General features: G+C 42.2%; 1 protein-coding gene across 3 annotated transcripts in view; it reads right to left on the bottom strand.

Moving 5' to 3' along the window:
• The window catches only part of tbce (tubulin folding cofactor E), a 52,522-nt gene that overhangs the window by 20,878 nt on the left and 10,756 nt on the right, over positions 1–20,888 (bottom strand). For all 3 annotated transcript variants that reach the window (XM_041187449.1, XM_041187447.1, XM_041187448.1), the window contains exons 2-6: positions 18,167–18,309; positions 15,914–15,998; positions 12,020–12,202; positions 7,663–7,751; positions 4,973–5,072 (exon numbers count right to left, since the gene is read on the bottom strand). In XM_041187449.1, coding sequence (XP_041043383.1) covers positions 4,973–5,072; positions 7,663–7,751; positions 12,020–12,202; positions 15,914–15,998; positions 18,167–18,272 — 563 coding nt within the window. In that variant the 5' untranslated portion in view covers positions 18,273–18,309. The remainder of the gene's footprint in view (positions 1–4,972; positions 5,073–7,662; positions 7,752–12,019; positions 12,203–15,913; positions 15,999–18,166; positions 18,310–20,888) is intronic.

Below are 20,888 nucleotides of genomic sequence, written 5' to 3'. Positions count from 1 at the left end.
GCCATGGAGACTCTTTCAGGAATCCTGACAGCTCAAGTAAGAATAGATGGATCACTTAGCTAGCAAAACCATTCATCAAATCCAGGATGTGCTTGTCAGGTTGTACAGAAGCAGTGACATCATCCTCACATTACCCAAACTAAGTTATCTTTTCATTGAAAGACCTATTCTTTACATCTGTAAACATACATGAAGTATTTCAGATAATATGATTGGGAAATGGAAAGAATAGTTCAAAACTCAAGATGTAATAAAAGTAAGTATCCTAATTATACCTTTGATGGTACTTTCTACTAATCAGGGAGATTGCACTGAATGTGAGATTAGCATCCTTCATTAAGCATTTCCCGGTTCTCTGATTGCAGTCCAATATCACGTACAAAAGTGGTCATATCTTTAGTCAGGTGGCAGACCAGATTCGGAGTTTTGCCCTTCAAGGAACTTGAGTCGAGCAATCTCAATCTGCTTCACTACCTCATTCTAGGCAGTGTCTTACATAGAATATACAGCACAGACATAGGACATTCAGCCCAACTGGTCAAAGCTGGCCTCCTCACAACTCTCTTTTCCAACTCTCTTCTTCTCACCTTGTCACCATATCCTTCTAAACCTTTCTCCCTTATGCGCTTATATAGCTTTCCCATAAATGCATCTATTCAGTTCACCTCAACTGCTTCTGATGGTAGCAATCAGCTTACAGCTCTGAGTTTTGGACTCAACCAAAAGTGGAAACATCTTTTCTATGTCTACCCTGTCACTCCTTCATAATTTTAAGGAGCTGTATTACCCCTCAGCCATTTCCGTTCTGGCGAAAAGACCCCCAGCCTGTTCAGTCTTTACCGACAGGTATTTAACAATAAGTAACAAGAATTGTCAAATGAGAAGTAGCAGGCACTTCTGAATTATGTCATCCTTGAAGGGGATCGGTGAGAGGCTGGGAGGGGGCAAATAGGGGTTGAAAGAAGAACAGACCAAAGGCAGGGACCCCAACATTCAAAGTCAATCACCATGTACAAGGGAACAACCAAGGACTGGGGTTTTGAAAGACATAGGGCAGCTTGGATCACTGAGGTACCAACTCATCTGTCACCCCAAGCTCTCAGGTTACAATAAAAGCATGTACTATTCCAGGTCACTGTGTTGTAGATGTTACCCAGAGAAACAGAGGTGCTTTTCCTTTTGCCAAAAGGCTCTTCGGTTATAGTCCAAGGTAGAAAAGTTTCTTAACAGTATAGGTAGCTCATATAAACTAATTCAAAATCAGTTATGAATCTGACAGAATACTAGAAATAAAACCAGTCTCATTTCCTATGATGAATGAAAATATGCAACTAATACACTAGGACAACAGCTTATCAAACACTGCAGAGTCTGAGTGTTGAAACTGATCATAAGCATTCTTTGGAGAGACTCAATTATATAACCCTACACAATTACAAAGTTTAAAAGTTTGTTCTGTTTTAGGAATGTCTTTAATTTAAGGTAAAATGAAGCAAGAGGGTCATGTGACCTGCTTTGAATCTTGCTTGACAACAAGCCAGGGTGGTTGCTATAGGGACAGTGAGGCCCAGATTGATTTACTGGGAAGAAGATGCAAGATGTTCATACTTGTGGGCAATGTAAGGCATTGTATGATGACTCTGAGTAGGCTGTTAGTCTATAAGTCTGACAGGGAGGTATTAGGAATGTCAGATTTTGTAAATGGTTATACTTTAAACTGTCCATTTAATTTCAAGATAGAATGGAGTTGGGGGTCTAAAGGATAACTAATTAGTATTTCTACCTAGATATAACGCCCATGTGATTCACATTGCCATGGAAATGGGCTAGAGAGGGGAAGAATCCATAGTAAGCCATTGTAATATCGGGTTACAGAGTTCCCTAAGGTATCACTTAACCTCACAGACAGGTCAGCCTGCAAGAATCCGAGAGCGAGGCAGCTAGTCTCTCTGGTTAACCATGCAGAATATGGGTGGGAGCTCGCACTCGGATTGTAGAAACCAAGTTCATGAGGATTTAAGAGGGGCTGCAAGATTCACCTAGCTTTGGCTAGAGGAAGGAATCTCCAGGGTAACCATCACCATGAAAATCAGTTTGGGGATTAGAAGTCATCCAGCTGGAAAAAGGAAAAGGAAGCAAAGCTGAGAATAGCTTTGCACTAGTTCCTAGAGGATAAAGTATCCAATTAAGGGACAAAGTATAACTATGGGGAAGGGGTTTTTTGGCTGTTTTTATAAGTTATATGGGGGATCTTTTCTGCAGTTTAAGTTGCCTACTGAATAGTGTTTAGACATCGTTGCTTTTAGTTTGTTTATTACAGTAAAAGTCTTAAAACTTAAGGTCTTGTGTGATTCTTCCAGTCAGTAAGTGGGAACTCAAATATCTTTTTAAAAGTTATGGATCTCTATGGAGATGGTAACAAGTTAACAATCATAACAATCACTGAATTATCTAGATTAAAGCCAATTTAAATCTTAAAAAATTCCCTGTTACATTACATACAATATTTGCTAAATATCTTCTCTCTTCCTCATTCTCATTCATGGCTTTTATAATCATTTGACTTAATTTACCCTCATGCTTTCTATCACTTATCCTTTAGTTATCTATTTTGACATTACTTATTGCAAATATGCCTTTGCCTTTCATCAATCATAGGTGTAGAGATTTGACAATGGTTAAGTTGATAGTATTCAGTATCTTTGTCCAGTAAAACATGGCGGCTCCAAGCGATCCTTTTCATGAGGTTAGCAAAGGTAAATACTGCCCCATGTAATGTAGGGAACAGGACTGGCGTAACGACTAGGCAATTGCCTCGAGCAGCAAGTTTTGAGGCGGGGGGGGGGGGGGGGGGGGGGGGGGGGGGCGCAGCACAAAAGCACCTACACCACAGCATCAAAATGAAGTCTGAGTTTGGAAACTTTAAAATGTCATCAACATGACTTAATTATGAGCGTGAGCAACTTAACTGAGTGTCTGGGGAGGGGGGGGCACTTCAAGTTCAACCATTCAGAAAGGCAAGGCGGTGATCCTGTGATGTGAGCTGAGGTCTTGCGAGTGGTGCAGGAGTGGAGCTGTGAATCTAAGTGGCATCAAGGGAACATGGTACTGCAGAAGCAGAGCAATGGGGTGGAGCTTGGGGGGCTGAGAACAAAGGAAGGGCTGAGGGCAGGCCACTGATAACAACCACCTGTGAGTTTGACAATTTTTAAAGGTTGTATGCGAGTGGGAGCATTTTACTGTTTTCATTTTCTAAAGCTAATTGTGGAGTACGGGCGTGCAGGCTGAAGGTTCGCCTAAGGTGGGCAAACAGCCCTGCGCAGCCCTGGTAGGGAAACATGGCACTCAATTTGTACACAGCAAGATCCCAATGGCTAGGAATGACTTTAATGACTAAGATAATTTGATTTTAATGCTGTTAGTTGTGGGATAAATGTTGGGCACAGCTTTGGGGAGAATTCCTCTGCCTTTTTTAAATAGCAGCCGTGGGACCTTTCATGTCCACCTCAGAGGGCAGACAGGACCTTGGTTTAAATTTTCATCAGAAACACCTCCGACTCTGTAGTACTCCCTCTGTACTGCATAGGGAGTGTCAGCCTGGATTATAAACTCAGGTCTCTGAAGTGGGGCTTAGCCCCACAGTCTTCTGATTATCAAATATGCTAAGATGACACCTTATAAAATATGCATGTGAATGTACCCATAATCATAGAATTGTTTCATAAAATATATATAAAATACAAGGCACAACTCAGAAGTGTGATGGAATACTCCCTACTTGCCTGGATGAGTGCAGCTCTTACAACACTGAATAAGCCGGACACCATCCAGGACAAAGCAGTCCACTTGATTGGCACCACATCCACAAACATTCACTCCCTCCACCACCGACACATAGTAGCAGCAGTGTGTACCATCTACAAGATGCACTGCAGGAATTTACCAAGGCTCCTTAGACAGCACCTTCCAAACCCACAACCACTACCATCTAGAAGAAGGGCAGCAGAATGATGGGAACACCACCACCTGGAAGTTCCCCTCCAAGTCACTCACCATCCTGGCTTGGAAATATATTGCTGTTCCTTCACTGTCGTTGGGTCAAAGTCCTGGAACTCCCTTCCTAACAGCATTGTGGGTGTACCTACACCACATGGACTGCAGCAGTTCAAGAAGGTAGCTCACCACCACCTTCTCAAGGGCATCTAAGGATGGGCAATGAATCTTGCCCAGCCAGCGAAGCCCACATCCCGTGAATGAATTTTTAAAAAATCTCAATGTACACATGTGTACATTAGCTTCATAAAATTTGAAGGTACCTTTATCAGAACCAAATAAAAGTTATGACTCCATGCTGCTATTAGGCCAGGGAAGATAATGCCTGTATCCCCACTGAGTAGAAATGCCATTGAACACATTAGTCATCCTGGAAAAGTTCAGATATCTTACACTGATGACTGACAGAAGTTTGTGAAGCATTTCATAAACAGCATTCAATTAAAAATATAGGAACAGAAGGAGGCTAGTCCGCTCCTCGAGCCTGTTCCACCATTCAATTAGATTATAGCTGATGTGTATCTTAATTCCATTTACCCACTTGGGCTCCATAACCCTTAATAGCCTTGCCATTACAAAAAACTATCAATCTTAGTATTGAGATTTTCAATTGCCCTCAGCTGCTTTTTGGAAGAGAGAGTACCAGATTTCCATTACCCTTCGTCTGAGCAAGTGTTTCTTGAATCACCACTGGTTGGTCTACCTCTAATTTTAAGGTTATTTTTCCCTTAATGGTCAATCATACAAGTAAACTTAACTTAAGGAGAATTTCACTTCAAATCAAGTAATTAATTATTTCCTTGCACCCATTGCCTTGTTTTGATTCTAGACTCCCTCTCTACCAGGAATAACATCAGTGTAACACCAACAGTTTCTGAAAGCATCACTAGACCTTTATTACAGTACATAGATTTCATACCTGAGATCAAGATGTTCAAGTTTCCTTAACTGTCGAGTAATTTGCGCTACCTTATCCCAGGAGGGAAGCAAGTTCTTGGCCAAGTCCAGCTCTACAATATCTGATAGAAAATGGTGAAGGAATAGTTTTGACAAACCTGCCCTATCTGAAGCCAAGGCATGATTCCCCCATCCTGCAAGACCTGTGCTGATCTGCCAAGCATTCTGCAATAGTGAGTTGGTCAGTTAACCTCTTTAAGATAGGTATGCACTGCGCTGGAGCAAAATAATTTATATTTTTGCCTTTTACAACCTCAAAGCATTCCAAAACACCACTGCCAATAAAGTAATTTTTGAAGTGTTGTCACCTGTTGTAACATAGGGAAACACAGAAACCAATCCGCATACAGCAAGATCCCACAACCAGCAATGGAATTGAAAAGACAGCCAATCAAAGCTGTTGGATCCAAGGTCCAGGTGGCTGCTGTGCTTTTACACTGAGTTGTTGACCAGGCCAGACCAGGAATATCCCAGGTTAGCTGCTCACAGTAAGGATAATAAGTCTGCTGCGGTAGCATTTAAACAATGGTAGGCATCATATGCATGATGCACTCTAATTGCTCCATCTGCTGGTTAAAGTGGTATATCCCAGTAAACATGCATTCTCCTCTCTTCCTACCTATCCCAGATTGTCTTTCTGTGAGCACCGTACCAGGACAGAATTTCCTGATGCAGAGCTTCACTAAGCAGATTGCTGATTCCACTGATGGCTTGGCAGTAAACTATTTGGATTAGTGCCCAGGAACCTGATACATCTTGTGTGTGGCAGGGTGCAGTTACTGATGATTGGGATGGAGTTCTGACCATTGGCTGCATTTAACTACAGGGAATGAGATATGAAGAAGTCTCACATTGGCCAAGTGAAGAACCTTACTTTCCAATTTCTACAGAACCTGTGGGGGTTTAGCCACAGGCAAAGAAAACCTGATCTGGAACAAACCATGGGCATGCCTTCAACTATCAAGGCCCAAAGCTCTTGAAATCCCTCTGCCTCGCTACCTCCCTTTCCTCCTTTAAGATGTTCTTTAAAATCTACCTTTTGGACCAAGTTTTTGATCACCTGTCCTAATATTTTTATATGTGCCTCTGTGTTAAATTTTGTCCGTAATGCTTCTGCGAAGTGCCACCTTGGGACATTTAACAACATTAATGGCACTGTATAAATGCAAGTTGTTGTTGTCTAATGATGATGAAACAGGTTCTTTAAGTCAGCATAGAATAAAGGGTATGGATTTCTCACAGTGATTTCCATGCCTTCTGTGTAAATGAAACTCTGGCTCTCCTCCCAAATATAGATGGCAGCACATCCCATTCAAGTGGATGCAAGCATCTCTCTCTTTCCTCCCGTCTTTAGTCAATGGATTTGACTTGAGACCTAATTGCAAATAGCCCACAAAGTGTGCTCGTTGAGTCCGAATCAGGAGAAATTTTCCAAAATATGGACCCCATTAATGCTCTATGCCACCAACACTTCCCTGTATAACCCAGGCATCACCTTGGAGGAAAGCACATTGATCTACAGAAACTGCGGGATCTCATAGTGTGATGTGGTTGGCCAAAACATCACCTCAGCTATCTGCCAGGGGCATTCCAACAAACTAAGACTTCATATATCCTGCATCATGACAGGACAGTAATGTACAATGGCATGCTATAACCAAAGAATAGTTTCTTTTTAAATACTCATAAATGTACCGTACAGAAATAGGCCATTAGAACCATGCTACATACGAGCCTCCCCCTACCCTTCTTCACCACATTGAAACATATAAGATACTTAGGGCGCTTGACAGGTTAGATGCTGAGAGTTGTTTGCCCTTGTGGGAGAGCCTAGGACCAGAGGGCATAATGTTAGAGTAAGGGGTCACCCATTTAAAACAGAGATGAGTAGGAATTTCTTCTCTCAAAGGGTAGTTAATCTGTGGAATTCTTTACCGCAGAAGGCTGCAGACGCTGGGTCATTAAGTATATTCAAGGCTGAGATGGACAGATTTTTAATCAATAAGGGGATCAAGGGTTATGGGAAAAAGGCAGGAAAGTGGAGTTGAGGATTATCAATCAGCCATGATCTCAATGAACGGCAGAGCAGACTCGTGGGCCGGATGGCCTACTTCTGCTCCTATGTCATATGGTCTTATCTATTACCATCAACATAACCTATTCTTTTCTCTTTCATATGTTTATCCAGCTTCCCCTTAAATGCATCTATGCTATTCATCTCAACCACTCCTTGTGGTAGCAAATCCCACATTTTCACCACTTGCTGGGTAAAGATGTTTCCCCTGAATTCTTAATTGGATTTCTTGATGACTATCTTATATTTATGGCCCATGATTTTGGACTCCTGTACAAGCAAAGTTGTCTTCTCTCCATTTACCCTATCAAACCCTTTTATAAACTTAAAGACCTCTATCACAGGTCAGTGTCAAATCTAGTTATGATGCTCCAGTTATCATAATGGGGGCAGACATGATGGCCCAGCAGGTCTTTTCCTGCCCACCAATCTTCTATGTTCACAAGGGCTGAAGACTTTATAAGCAACTCAGAAATATATTAGCCCATGTTTAAAACAAGCACACTTCCTTTCTCTAACAGATGAGAGACACAGTATTCTTTTTAATCAGTACAACTAAATTAATATTGTAAGGATACTGGGGCAAACATTGGAGATCTCGTCCTCTTCATTGGCGTGGCTCACTTGACATCCACCGACCGAAACAATCAACAACGCATCAAACCACCTGTACATCAGACAGACAGATATAGACAGCAGGACATGGTTAGAGTGGTCACCAACCTATAACAGAGGAACTTGTGTTAAAAATCATTGATTTTCATTTAAATGACTTTAAGTGTGAGAGAAACAGTGAAACTCAATTGTGTTCCTGAAGCACAACCTACAGGTTTAAAAAATTATCACATTCCACATTTCTCATTGCCTTAGTTTCCTGGCGTGGACAGAGATGAGTCATGTTCAGTGATGAAGTCTAACCTCACTTATGCACGTGTATTAGTTATCTCCTAACGTGATCGCAGGAATGGCTCAGCACCTCACACTTCTAATTTACTGGTCTACTTTCGGAGTTTGGCTCCAAAGATTTTATAGTCACATTTTCTGTGATGTGATGGGACGCTTCCAGTGGCAGATTATTCTTCACAGGAGGGCAACTGGCCTAGACCGTGGCCTAAAGAGATGATCCAATGCAGCTCTGCGGTTTGGAGTACGGTAAGGCCAGCTATCTACATTCATTCTTTCACCCGGAATGGTGTGCAGGGAAAACCACAAGGCATGCAGTCAATGATGGACAGGGAATTCCAGACTGACCCACACAATTGCAATGCCTGGTGCATCACGAACACTCCATTCCCGTGTGACTGGCGGGAGAGGTGAAAAACCAGATTGAAACTCCTGGCCACTCAGTGAAAAAATAATAATTCCATTGTCCAGTCATCGTCCTTTCCAAAAACTGCAGCTCTTCAATCCCAATTAAGTAATTGAACAATGAGCTTCAATTCTGCAGCCTATCCCATACAGATGCATCAGCCCAGGATGAAGACATTATACTCTCATCTGCAGCTATCTAGAACTGTGAAGGAGGGGGGTACAGGGAGAGAGCACAGTGGATTGTCAGCCTGGATTATCTGATGCCTTATGGTATAACGTAGGAGGAACAATGTGTATCTGGTTCCCACTTGGTAGGTGCAAGGCTGTGGGGGGGGGTGGGGGGAGGGGAGTGGGGTTTGGCGGGATAAGCACAAATCCTTGGTAATTCAGTAGGAGAGAGTGGAATGGATGCCCAGTTTGGTGATCCTTGTGGTAAATGGATGTGTGCAGCGTGTTCAGGACTATCTAGTGTGGATGTGAAAGGATGGGGAGAAGGTTGGAAATATGTCTACTCCCGAGCTGTGTCTAATATTTAGCGAAGAACGTCTGTCAATTTCAGAAGCTATGATAAATTGCCTTGTGTAGTCACTGTCGTTTTGTAGGCAAATGCAGGAGCTAATTTGTGCACAGAAAGGACCCACAAACAGCAATGAGGTTAATCTATTTTTGGCAGTTTTGGTTGAGGAATAAATGTTAGCCAGGACACTAGGAAAAAAAACCTGTTCTTTGAGGAGTGTCATGGGATCTTTCACGTCGAACTATGGGGGCAGACAAGGGATACAGTTTAAAGTCTCTTCAAAAGACAGCGTCTCCGCAAGTGTAGTATTCCTTCTGTACTACACTGGGATTGTCAGCCTAGATTATGTATTTAAGACTCTGGATTAGAACTCAAACCCACAACTTTCTGACTCAAAGTTGAAAGTGCTACCCACTGAGCATTGGCTGACCCTGAAGGAGAAGACATTTGCTGAGCAATAATATGACATTGTCCTTCCTGCTCCTAAGTCCTACCCAAACGGCTCTTTCAGCTTGCTCTGTCATTCGATAAGATCATGACTGATCTGATTGTGGTCTCAGCTCCACTTTCTTGTCTGCCCCCTTGATCCTCGACTCCCTTGTCTAACAAAAATCTATCCAACCTTGAATGAATACAACAATGCAGCCTCCACTGTTTTCTGGGAAAAAGAATTCCACAGCCAAGCTACCTTCCGACAGAAAAAAATTTCTCCTCAGCTCTGTCTTTAAAGAGAGACCTCTTTTTTTTTTAAACCGGGTACCCTAGTTCTAGTCTACACCACAAGGTAAAACATCCTCTCTATCCATCTGGAGTCCCCTCCAGATCTTATATGTTTCAACAAGATCACCTCTCTTCTTCTAAACTCCAGTGGGTATAGGCCCATCTGTTCAACCTTGCTTCATTGGGTAAGCCCTTCATACCGGGAATGAGTCGAATGAATCTTCTCTGAACTGATCATGCATTTATACCCGTTTCAAATGAGACCAAAACTGTACACAGTACTCCAGGTGTAGTCTTACCAAGGCCCTGTACAGCTGCAGTAAAACTTCCCTACTTTTTTTTCCACTACCCTTCCAGCAACTGCCAACATTCCACTTGCCTTCCTTATTACTTGCTGTACCTGCAAACTAACTTCTTGTGATTCATGTATCAGGACATCCAGATCCCTCTATACCACTGAGTTCTGCAGTCTCTCTCCATTTAAATGGGATACTGCTTTTCTATTCTTCTTGCCAAAGTGAACAAGTTCACATTTTCCCACATTATACTCCATCTGCCAAATTTTAGCCCACTTACTAAACCTATCCATATCCCTTTGTAGACTCTACCTCCTCTTAACATATTACTTTCCTACCTATCTTGGTATCATTGGCAAATTTAGCTACCATACATTCCATTCCCTCATCCAAGTCACTGATACAGAGTGTAAATAGTTGAGGCCCAACACTGATCCCTATGGCATTCCACTAGTTCCAGCTTGCCAATCCAAAAGTGACCTATTTATGCCTACTCTCTGCTTCCTGTTAGCTAACCAATCCTGTATTCATGCTAATATGTTACCCCCTACACCATGAGCTCTTATTATGTGTAGCAGCCTTTGATGTGGCACTTTATCAAATGCCTTTTGGAAATCCAAGTACACCACATCTACAGGTTCCCCCTTATCCACATTGTTTGTTACTCCCTCAAAAAACCATGTTGACTCTACCTGATCCCATTATGATTTTCTAAGTGTCCTGTTTTAACCTTCTAAATAACAGATACTATCACTTTCCCTGAGATAGATGTTAAGCTAAATGGCCTACAGCTTCCTGCTTTGTCTCCCTCCTTTCTTGAATAATGGTGTTACATTTACTATTTTCCAAACTGCTGGAACCCTTCTACAATCTAAGGAATTCTGGAAGATTATAACCAATGCCTCGACTATCTCTGCAGCCACTTATTTTAAGAACCTAGGGTGAAGACCATCTGGGTCCTACCGACTCATCAGCCTTAGGTCTAATAGTTTTCCAAGTACCTTTTCCTTGGTGATGGTGATTGTTTGAAGCTCCTCCCTCCCTTTTACCTGTTGATTTGCAAGAATCTTTAGGAAATGTTCTAAGTCTTCTACAGTGAAGACAAGCACAAAATACCTGTTCAATGCTTCGGCTATTTCCTTGTTTTCCATTATTAATTCCCTAGGCTCACTCTCTGGAGGACCAACACTCACTTCAGTTACTCTTTTCCTTTTTAAATACCTTTAGAAACTCATACTATCTGTTTTTATATTTCTAGCTAGCTTTCTCTCAGTCTGATTTCTCCCTCTATTTTTTTTAGTCTTTCTTTGCTCAAGTCCCCAAACAAAAAAGGGAAATGTAATGGGATACAGTGGGTCTACGTGTTGTATCTTGTGAGTTGTACCGAGAAATGCTACACTATCGGAGTTGCTGTCTTTCAAATACTTGTTTGAGCTGTTCTGCATTTCATATACGCCTCAACATATTTCTTTACCTCATATTAAATGTTGTAAACAAAATATTCAGAACACAGGAAACACACCAACTACCAAAAGGGCTGGGTGTAAAATAGGATTGCCAACCCTCCAGGACTGCCTTGGAGTCTCCCAGGAATTAAAGGCAGTCTCCTGGACATTGGTGTGAGGAAAACCCAGGAAAACCTCATGTCCACTTTTTTTTAAAAAAGAGATCTGTTTATTAATTATAAAAATATTAGGAGATGGAAAATAAAGGCTGTTTTACTGGGAGGGGGAAAGGAGTGTGGTTGGCACCAGGAGATCATGTGATAAAACTTCCAGGAGCACATTTAATCAGAGCTGGCAACCCTAGCCTGCAAAGATGATGAAACAAAAATGACTGAAGTCCACATCTGGATAATATAGAAAGAAGCAAAGAGTGAAATGAACATGATAGAAAAGATAAAAGTAAGACATTAGAAAAACAAGTGACAGCATACATATTTATGAATGTTTTCCCTTGATGTGTGTGTATGATACATCATACATTTTGAAGAACAGGTGGAGTGCGCCCAATTGAGCAGATGTTTCAGAGAGATGGAGCAGACAAAATTGGCCGCATGATCGCCTCCTGTACTTGCTATTCTACGATTACCTTTGTTTAACGTCTTGGCTTCCCAAAAATTCGATAGGTTTCTTGCCCCAGCGAAGAGGATTGCCCCGGCAGTCCTGTATTCCCTGATTGCCCTCCTGCCCATAGCGGTCCCTCACTGCCGAGAGAAAATCCACTCCGAAGTTTGCCTTTTGAGGGCGAATGAATGAACCACCTGTGGGGTGACTGACACAAAGAGGTGTAGGTTTTTTAGAGTCATAGCATTCTCTCTGAATCGGGGTCATGTGCTCACTCCTATTTCCAGCAGTTTTCCCAGCCAACACCCCCACCCAAACAGTGACGGAAGGCAGTCAGTGCCTACAGCTAATACTAAAGCAAATATACCTGGAAAAACTCAGCAGGTCTGACAGCATCTGCGGAGAGGGATACAATTAACATTTCAAGTCCGAATGACTCTTCATCAGAACTAAGAAAAAATAGAAAAGAGGTGAAATATAAGCTGGTTTAAGGGGGTGGGACAGGTAGAGCTGGATTGAGGGTCAGTGATAGGTGGAGATAACCAAAAGATGTCATAGACAAAAGGACAAAGAGGTGTTGATGGTGGTGATATTAGCTAAGAAATGTGCTAATGAGGACATTAAGGGTAGAAAGCAGGATGAGCAAGGGACAGATAGCCCTAGTGGGGGTAGGGTGAGGGGTGATTGAAATAGGCTAAAAGGTAGAGATAAAACAATGGATGGAAATACATTTAGTGTCATGGGAGGGGGTTGAGGTGTAGGGGGTGATGGAGGAGTGGACCAGGGTGTCCCGGACGGAACAAACCGTGTAAAATGCTACCGGGGGCAGTGAAGGGAAGATGTGTTTGTTGGTGGCATCATGCTAGAGTTGGCGGAAATGGCAGAGGATGATCCTTTGAATGCGGATGCTGGTGGGGTGATAAGTGAGGACAAGGGGGACCCTATCATGGTTCTGGAGAGGAAGGTGTGAGGGCGGATGTGTGGGAGATGGGCTGGACACAGTTGAGGGCCCTGCCAACCGCCGTGGGTGGAAAACCTCGGTTAAGGAAGAAGGAAGACATGTCAGAGGAACTGTTTTTGAAAGTGGCATCATCAGAACAGATGCGACGGATGTGAAGGAACTGAGAGAATGGGATGGAGTCCTTCCAGGAAGCAGGGTGTGAGGAGCTGTAGTCAAGGTAGCTGTGGGAGTCGGTAGGCTTGTAATGAATATTGGTGGACAATCTATCACCAGAAATTGAGACTGAGAGGTCAAGGAAGGGAAGGGAAGTATCAGTGATGGACCACGTGAAAATGATGGAGGGGTGGAAATTGGAAGCAAAATTAATACATTTTTCCAGATCCAGATGAGAGCATGAAACGGCACCGAAGCAGTCATCGATGTACCAGAGAAAGAGTTGTGGAAGAGGGCCTGAGTAGGACTGGAACAAGGAATGTTCCACATACCCCATAAAGAGATAGGCATAACTGGGGCCCATGCAGGTACCCATAGCCACACCTTTTATTTGGAGGAAATGAGACAAGTTTAAGGAGAAATTGTTCAGTGAGAGAACAAGTTCAGCCAGACCGCAGAAGGTGCAACACCTGCCCCATTACTTGTCCCCTCCTCAGCGTCCAAGGGCCCAAACACTCCTTTCAAGTGAAGCAGCATTTCACTTGCACGTCCCTCAATTTGGTCTACTGCATTCGCTGCTCCCAATGCGGTTTCCTCTACATTGGAGACACCAAATGCAGACTGGGTGACCACTTTGTGGAACACCTTCAGTCTGTCTGCAACCATGAACCAGACCTCCCTGTCGCTTGCCATTTCAACACACCACCCTGCTCTCATGCCCACATGTCTGTCCTTGGCTGGCTGCATTGTTCCAGTGAAGCTCAACGCAAACTGGAGGAACAACACCTCATCTTCTGACTAGGTACTTTAAAGCCTTCCGGACTGAATATTGAGTTCAACAAGTTTAGATAATGAACTCTCCTCCATCCCCACACCCTTTCCAATCGCCCTTTATTCCAATAATTCATATATATTTTTCTTTCCACACCTATTTCCATTATTTTTAAATATATTTCCATCCATTGTTTTATCTCTACCTTTTAGGCTACTTCGATCCCTTACCCCCACCCCACCCCCACTAGGGCTATCTGTCCCTTGCTCATCCTGCTTTCTACCCTTAATGTTCCCATTAGCACATTTCTTAGCTAATATCACTACCATCAACACCTCTTTGTCCTTTTGTCTATGACATCTTTTGGCAATCCCCACCATCCAGCTCTACCTGTCCCTCTTTTCTATTTTTCCTTAGTTCTGATGAAGTCATTCGGACTCAAAACGTTAACTATATCCCTCTCCACAGATGCTGTCAGACCTGCTGAGTTTTTCCAGGTATTTTTGTTTTTGCTCTAGATTTCCAGCATCCACAATATTTTGCTTTTATCTCAGTGTCTAGAGCTATTGGCCTCTGGCATTAAAACTGATGGGAGATGGTGACACCAATGGGTAGGCTAGCTGGTATACGGCAAGATTATATAAGGGGTGGGGAAAGAGAGAGGGTCTTTGTTTTCACATGAATACTGAAAAAGATCATTATCTTTTATCTGTTGAGGAATGGTGATGTGGTGGTTATGTTATTAATAATCTAGAGAACATGAGTTCAAATACTACCGTGGGCAGGTTGAGAATTTGAATTCGATTTAAAATCTGGAAATAAAAAGCTGGTCTCAGTAATAGTGATTGTGAAGCTGTTGGATTGTTGTAAAAATTCAACAAATTCATCATCTTCCTTTAGGGACGAAAACCTGCTGTCCTTTCTGGTCTGGACCTATATTTGATTCCAATCCCATACCAATGTGGCTTATTCTGCCTAGTAAAGCAAACCACTACGTTGTATTAAACCTGCAGCGGATCAAAGATTCCCTCAGAGCAATTAGGGATGGCCAATAAATAAATAAATATTGGCCTTACCAGCAGCACCCACACCCTGACTCCTGAGTATGATTTTTCTTATGTATTATTGTATTATGTATTATTTCAATAATTATATATTTCTCTAAAATGTGGAAAACTTGTGGAAAAGTGGGTGTAATCCCACAGCCTGCCCTGTTGGGATACAGCACGCTCAGGTTGCAAGTACACAGTAACTCCACTGTGGAATTTTAATAATTTCTAACCATTCTTTGTCAGGTTTTGCTAAGTTACTTTTGCTCTGCATTTTCCAATCTCCCTACATTAACTTCACTCCATAAAGTGAATAAGTTTGACTCTGTGATCCTAATGGTATTGCCAATCTGTGAAAATTAGGGTTTACGATTCAGCCCTAAGGTGAGGGAGTCAGATTCTTTAATGTAGTGATGCCCGAGAAACATAGTTGAGCAAGCCTTTGGCAACACTATTTTGACCATATGCACTAATTTTAGTAGAAAGCACCTTACATAGATCACAAATTCATTATGAAACATACCAGAGAAGACTGGACCCTGAAGATATATACCCTAGTACAAGTTAGAATCTTACTGTTTTAGCAGAACTGGATCCTGTGGGTCTATATCCTAGTACGAATTTGGGTATTAAAGGAGTCTAAAACCTGTAGATCTGTATCCCATTACGGGTCAGTATTAGAGGGGGCTGAATCCAATGGATCTGTATCCTGTACAAGACAGTGCCTTGGGGTAATTGAGGATGCTGAAACCTGTGGATCTGTATCCCAGCACAAATCAGGAGAAGATTAGTGCAAGATATTTCAGAAACAAATGTAGAGGGACAGTATTTGCAGTGATCTGGTTTCCAGTCACCTTCCCACTCTCTGTGTTGAGGCATGGGGACAGGAGAAAGATAATGATTGAAAATAGGAAGAAATACATTTTAAATGGCTACAGCTCACATAATTAAAGGAAATAATGCAAAGAGAAGAAATTCATTCACCTGCACTGGAAATACTGCACTCCCTCATGCGTCCCATTGTGCTTTCCTCGTTCAGGATTGTCCCATTCCACTCCAAGCCAGATCCCTTGAAAACAAGTGATGCATTTTTATCACTTTTACTTATTTCACTCTTTACACTGCTTATCAAATCTTGTTTCACATTTATTCTGAAGGTACTCATCACATCACTTCAAACTATGAACTGTCACAAAATTACTTCAATAGTCTCAGTAAGCGCAGCCAGTATTACCCCCTTTCCATTATCTAGCTCTTTTTCCAGAGAGTGTGAATTCCCCCTATTTTAACCTCACTAAAATCCTCCTTTCTGATCTCCCAGACCTGGGTACAACTGTGCTTAAGGGATGAGGGGCTCCATTACTATTGCCAGTCAATGCCACATCGCCCTCAGTACCTGCTGTGTCCATCTGCCCCAATGTACTGCCTTTAGCTCACGAAAACATACAATAGATATATAATTACCGGCTCACTGGATTTCCCAATGATTTTGTAGTAGAAATGTGAGGGCTCACTGTGTACTGCCCACCCATCAAATCTCATCTGATTTTCATTCTGTTGAATTCAGTCAGATGAAAACCGGAGATTTTAGAGCAATGGGCAACTGGCTGCTCATTAACCCCAGCAGTGAAATTGAACATTACCCTCAAGATTTTGCCAGGTTTTAAGTGGGCTGAAATTCTATCTCAACAGCCTCTTTTCTGCTGATTTTCTATCACAGGCATTAGGGGAGTCTTAGGTGCACTTGGATGCTGGCTGGATGAGCTGAAATGGCAGACAGCTGAGCCGTATGGGCTGAATGGCTTATTTTTGACTTCAATTCTCAATATTCATATGACCTGAGTTTCTTTATCTAAGTTCCACGTTTTTTTCTCTCTTCCTCACTCCTGCCCCACTTTAATCTCAACAATTTTTTCTCTGCCTCATAAAATGTTCCATCTTTTCCAACTCCTGCTAAATTCTCATCCAATTTTTCCTTATCTTATTTTCCAGTGATTTGTTAGATTCCCTTTCTCTGACATCATTTCTCTGTGTTGTCCCCTTCTGTGGAACTCCGTTATGTCAGAGGCTCCTCGGCTCTCGATTCTTCCCATTGGTCCAAACTCTCCCCCCTTTCTAACTCAACCCTCTTTGATTCCAACTCTCAATAACTGCTCATTCCTTTCTGAGTCTAATATTCAAAGTCCCATGTCTCAGGCCATGGCCTAATCCTGTGAACACAATCTCTCCTCTTCCAATAATCGAAAGCAGGACATATACACTGTCTAAATTCCATATCCTGGGTGTGTGTGCTTAAGCTTATGCTTAAAAAAAAAGCACAATCCATCTGAAACATTTTCTGAAATATTACTGTTATTGTTCTCCACGACAGAACACAAGTTCAAAATAAGATAGCCATGCACATCAGATCAATTTGTAAAGTTTCCTGCAGTTTTTTTACTCAGCTAAACGATGGAAAATCTAAATTATGTTAACTTACAGTGGTAACTTGGTCCCAAATTATAGACAGAAAGCACTTACATTTCTATAGTACCTTTCATTACCTCAAGGTGTTCGAAAGTATTTTAGAGTCAGTGAAATACTTTTTTTGAAGTGTTGTTACTAGGAAACATGAGATCCAATTTGCATATATCAAAAGCAATGTGGTAATTCAAATGATGTTGGTTGAGGGATAAATATTAGACAAGATATGGGGGAGAACTCTAGTACTCTTCTTCAAAACACTGCCATGGGATTTTTAATTCCAAGGCAGACGGAACCTCGGTTTAACATTTCCTCCACAAGATGGGCACTTCTGACAATGTAGCTCACTACTGTGCCTCGAGTGAGAAAGTGGATTACACGGTCAAGACTCTAAAGTTAGATTTGAACCCACAACCTTCTGATTCCAAAGTGTCATGGCTGACAAAGTTAAATACTACTGCCCCCCGCACCCCCCCCCACCCCCCACCATCAGTCTAAATCAAATGGGAATGACCACATGAACTGCTGTGGCTCACCACCACCTTCTCAAGGGCAATTAGGAATGGGTAACAAATGCTGGCTTTGCCACTGACGCCAACATCCAAGGAAGGAATAAAGAAATCGTCACCAGCTCTCATTATAAAATTCTTGGTAAAAAGTCCAGGAACAACTTCTTCCAGGGAATGAATAACACAAAGAGAACATTCCTTTAATCTGAGAGTAACTTCAACGACCATGAATTGAATCAGAAAAGGATTGTGATTTGAACTATACCTGCTGCTGATGATACTGTTCCCACAAAGCGAACAGTCCCGTATTCATCCCGATAGATGATTCTTCTACCCACAGCATCACAAGGCACACTGTCACTCTGAGTCATCGTTGGTATATTTCAGCCTTTGACGGCTCATCCAAATCTGAACAGAAATTGAAAAGAGATAGTATCAGGTCCATTACCCTCACATTCTATGGACTGAGCTGTGCTGCTTCTCCTGGAATTAGCAAGGTCACTACACCACTCACTCTCTTCCCTCCCAACTCCTGCAGCTCCCCTTAGTGTTATTTAGGCACACAGAGTCACACAGCACCTAAGGAGGTCACTTGGTCCATCATGTCTGTGATGGCTCTTTGAAAGAGCTATCCAATTAGGAATATAGAAACAGAGTAGGCTGCTTACTCCCTCATGCACCCCCATTCAATGAGATCAGGGCTGATCTATGACCTAACTCCATACACCCACCTTTGTCCCATATCCCTGAATACCTTTGGATAACAAAATCTCAGATTTAAATAATTCCAGAGAATACTACCCTAGTTTGTGTAATTAGTCCATTCCCCTGCTCTCCCCACACCCGTGACTTCTTTCCCCATTTTTAACTATTTATTCAATTCTCTTTTGGAAGTTCTATTGAATCTGCTTTTGTCACCCTTTCAGGCAGTGCATCAATTCCCTTCATCTCCCCGCTGACATTTTTGCCAGTTATCTTAAATCCTCTGTCTTCTGATTACTGACACTCCTGCCACTGGAAACACTTGCTCCTTATTGACCCCTCATAATTTTGAACATCTTTATTGAATCTCCACTTAACCTTCTCAGGGAATCATTATGGCACAGGAGGAGCCATTCGGCCCATCAAGTCCATGGGGAGAATTTTCCCTCTCGTTGGGGGGGTTGTGTGAGTACGGGCGGGGGCAGGCGCAGACCCGATCGGCACCCCTGATCGGGTGCACGCCACCATTTTACATGGGCGGGCCACTGTGATGTGTGCCCGGAAGCGCTCAGCGCTCCCTATGTGTCGGGGCGGTGGGGGGGGGGATTCCCTAAGTCGGGGCCTGCGCAAAAGAGCACAGAAATCTCCCTGAGGCACAGAAGTGCCTCAGGGAGATTAGTTTAAATTTTTAAAATCTAAATAAAGAAAAGAAAAATTTTTAAGACATGTTCCCTCATGTGACAGTGTCACATGAGGTGGGACATGTCAATGAATTTTTATAAAATTTTTTATTCAATTTATAAACACTTCATGAAACCTCATCCCGCCCGTGGATGAGGTTCCCTGAAAAATGTGAAAGCCGCCTGGGCTCTTTGCCTGCCCGCCAACCTTAAGGTTGGGCGGGCAGCTCAGTTTATTCGTTTAATTACTTTTTAAATGGCCTTAATAGGCCTTTGACAGTTCGGCGGGTGTGCAGCCGACTCAGCTGTGCGACCACTGAACTGAAAATCTAAATGATGCGCGGTGACATCGGGACACATGCCCCCACTCACTAAGCCAAAAATTCTGGCCCATGTGTTCTAAGGGAACAACCTGAGTTTCTCCACTCTACACCCCATCCAAGGCCTTGACATCCTTCCTAAAGTGGACATGGTATTCCAGCTAAGGCATAATCATATTGGGCTACTAGGAATATAGGAATTGCTATACAAGAAAAGATTTATGATCGACTGATTTTGTGTTCTATCATCTTGGCAGTCACATGATATAATGATAATATTATGACAATCAATCTGCATCAATGAGTCTATAAAAAAAACCCAGATATGAGGTAAGAAAAACCCCGAGTGATGGAAAGCTTAGGAATCCAGAGGTCCAAAGTCACCTCTTCCTCCTAAATATGGATCACGTCATATCTCAAATTACTCATGTAGTGGATCTCAAAATGTTATTTTTTGAAAGAAATTTACTGAATTTGCATTTGAATGAATCAATACTAACTTTTCCCACTATCTCCCTAGGCAAACTGTTGCCCCCAGATTGAACGTTTGCTCATTGAATTTACCCCCTTCAAGCTCAGGCCTTGTGTTCTGGTTTTGTGTTTCTGAACAAGGTGATATAGTTTGTTATGGTCTACATTATCCAGTCACTTTGGAATCTTAAAAACAGCAAACATATCACCTCTCAACTATCTCTTTGCCAGGGAGAGTAAACCCAAATTACATTACCACTCCTCATCATTCAATCCCCTCAATACATTGTGTATAATTAATTGAGTTTCCTGTTTTATAAAAACTTGCATTTATAAAGCACCTTCAATGCCATAAAACATTCCAAGATGCTTCACAGAAGTAAAATCAGTCGAAATCTGACACCAAGCCAGATAGACAAGTTTTAGGACAGGTGACCAAAAGTTAGGTCAAAGAGGGAGGTTTTGAGGAAGAGAGAGGTGGAAAAGCAAAGAGGTTTAGCGAGGGAATTCCAGGGTTTAGGTCAGCTGGAGACACAGGCGGTAGGGGGAAGGAAATCAGAGATCTGGAAGAGGCCAGAATTGGAGGAATGCAGAGATCTCGGAGTCTGTAAGAGATTACAGGAATAGGGTTTTAAATGATGAGGTTTACTTTTGCTCCAATAGTCAGTTACAAATTGTCCAATACTGAAAACAAGGATTAGTCTGTCTAGCACTGAGATGATATTCCCAGGATGAGAGATTTGCACCAACACTAATATTCAGTTCAGTTTGAACTTTGAACAATAAGGAAAAAGACAACAAATTGTAAACATTC

The sequence above is a fragment of the Carcharodon carcharias genome, chromosome 5 (genome assembly GCF_017639515.1).
Source record: "Carcharodon carcharias isolate sCarCar2 chromosome 5, sCarCar2.pri, whole genome shotgun sequence".
NCBI lineage: Eukaryota > Metazoa > Chordata > Chondrichthyes > Lamniformes > Lamnidae > Carcharodon > Carcharodon carcharias.
Note: the sequence above shows the minus strand (reverse complement) of the source record. Positions and strands in the feature narration are given on the sequence as shown.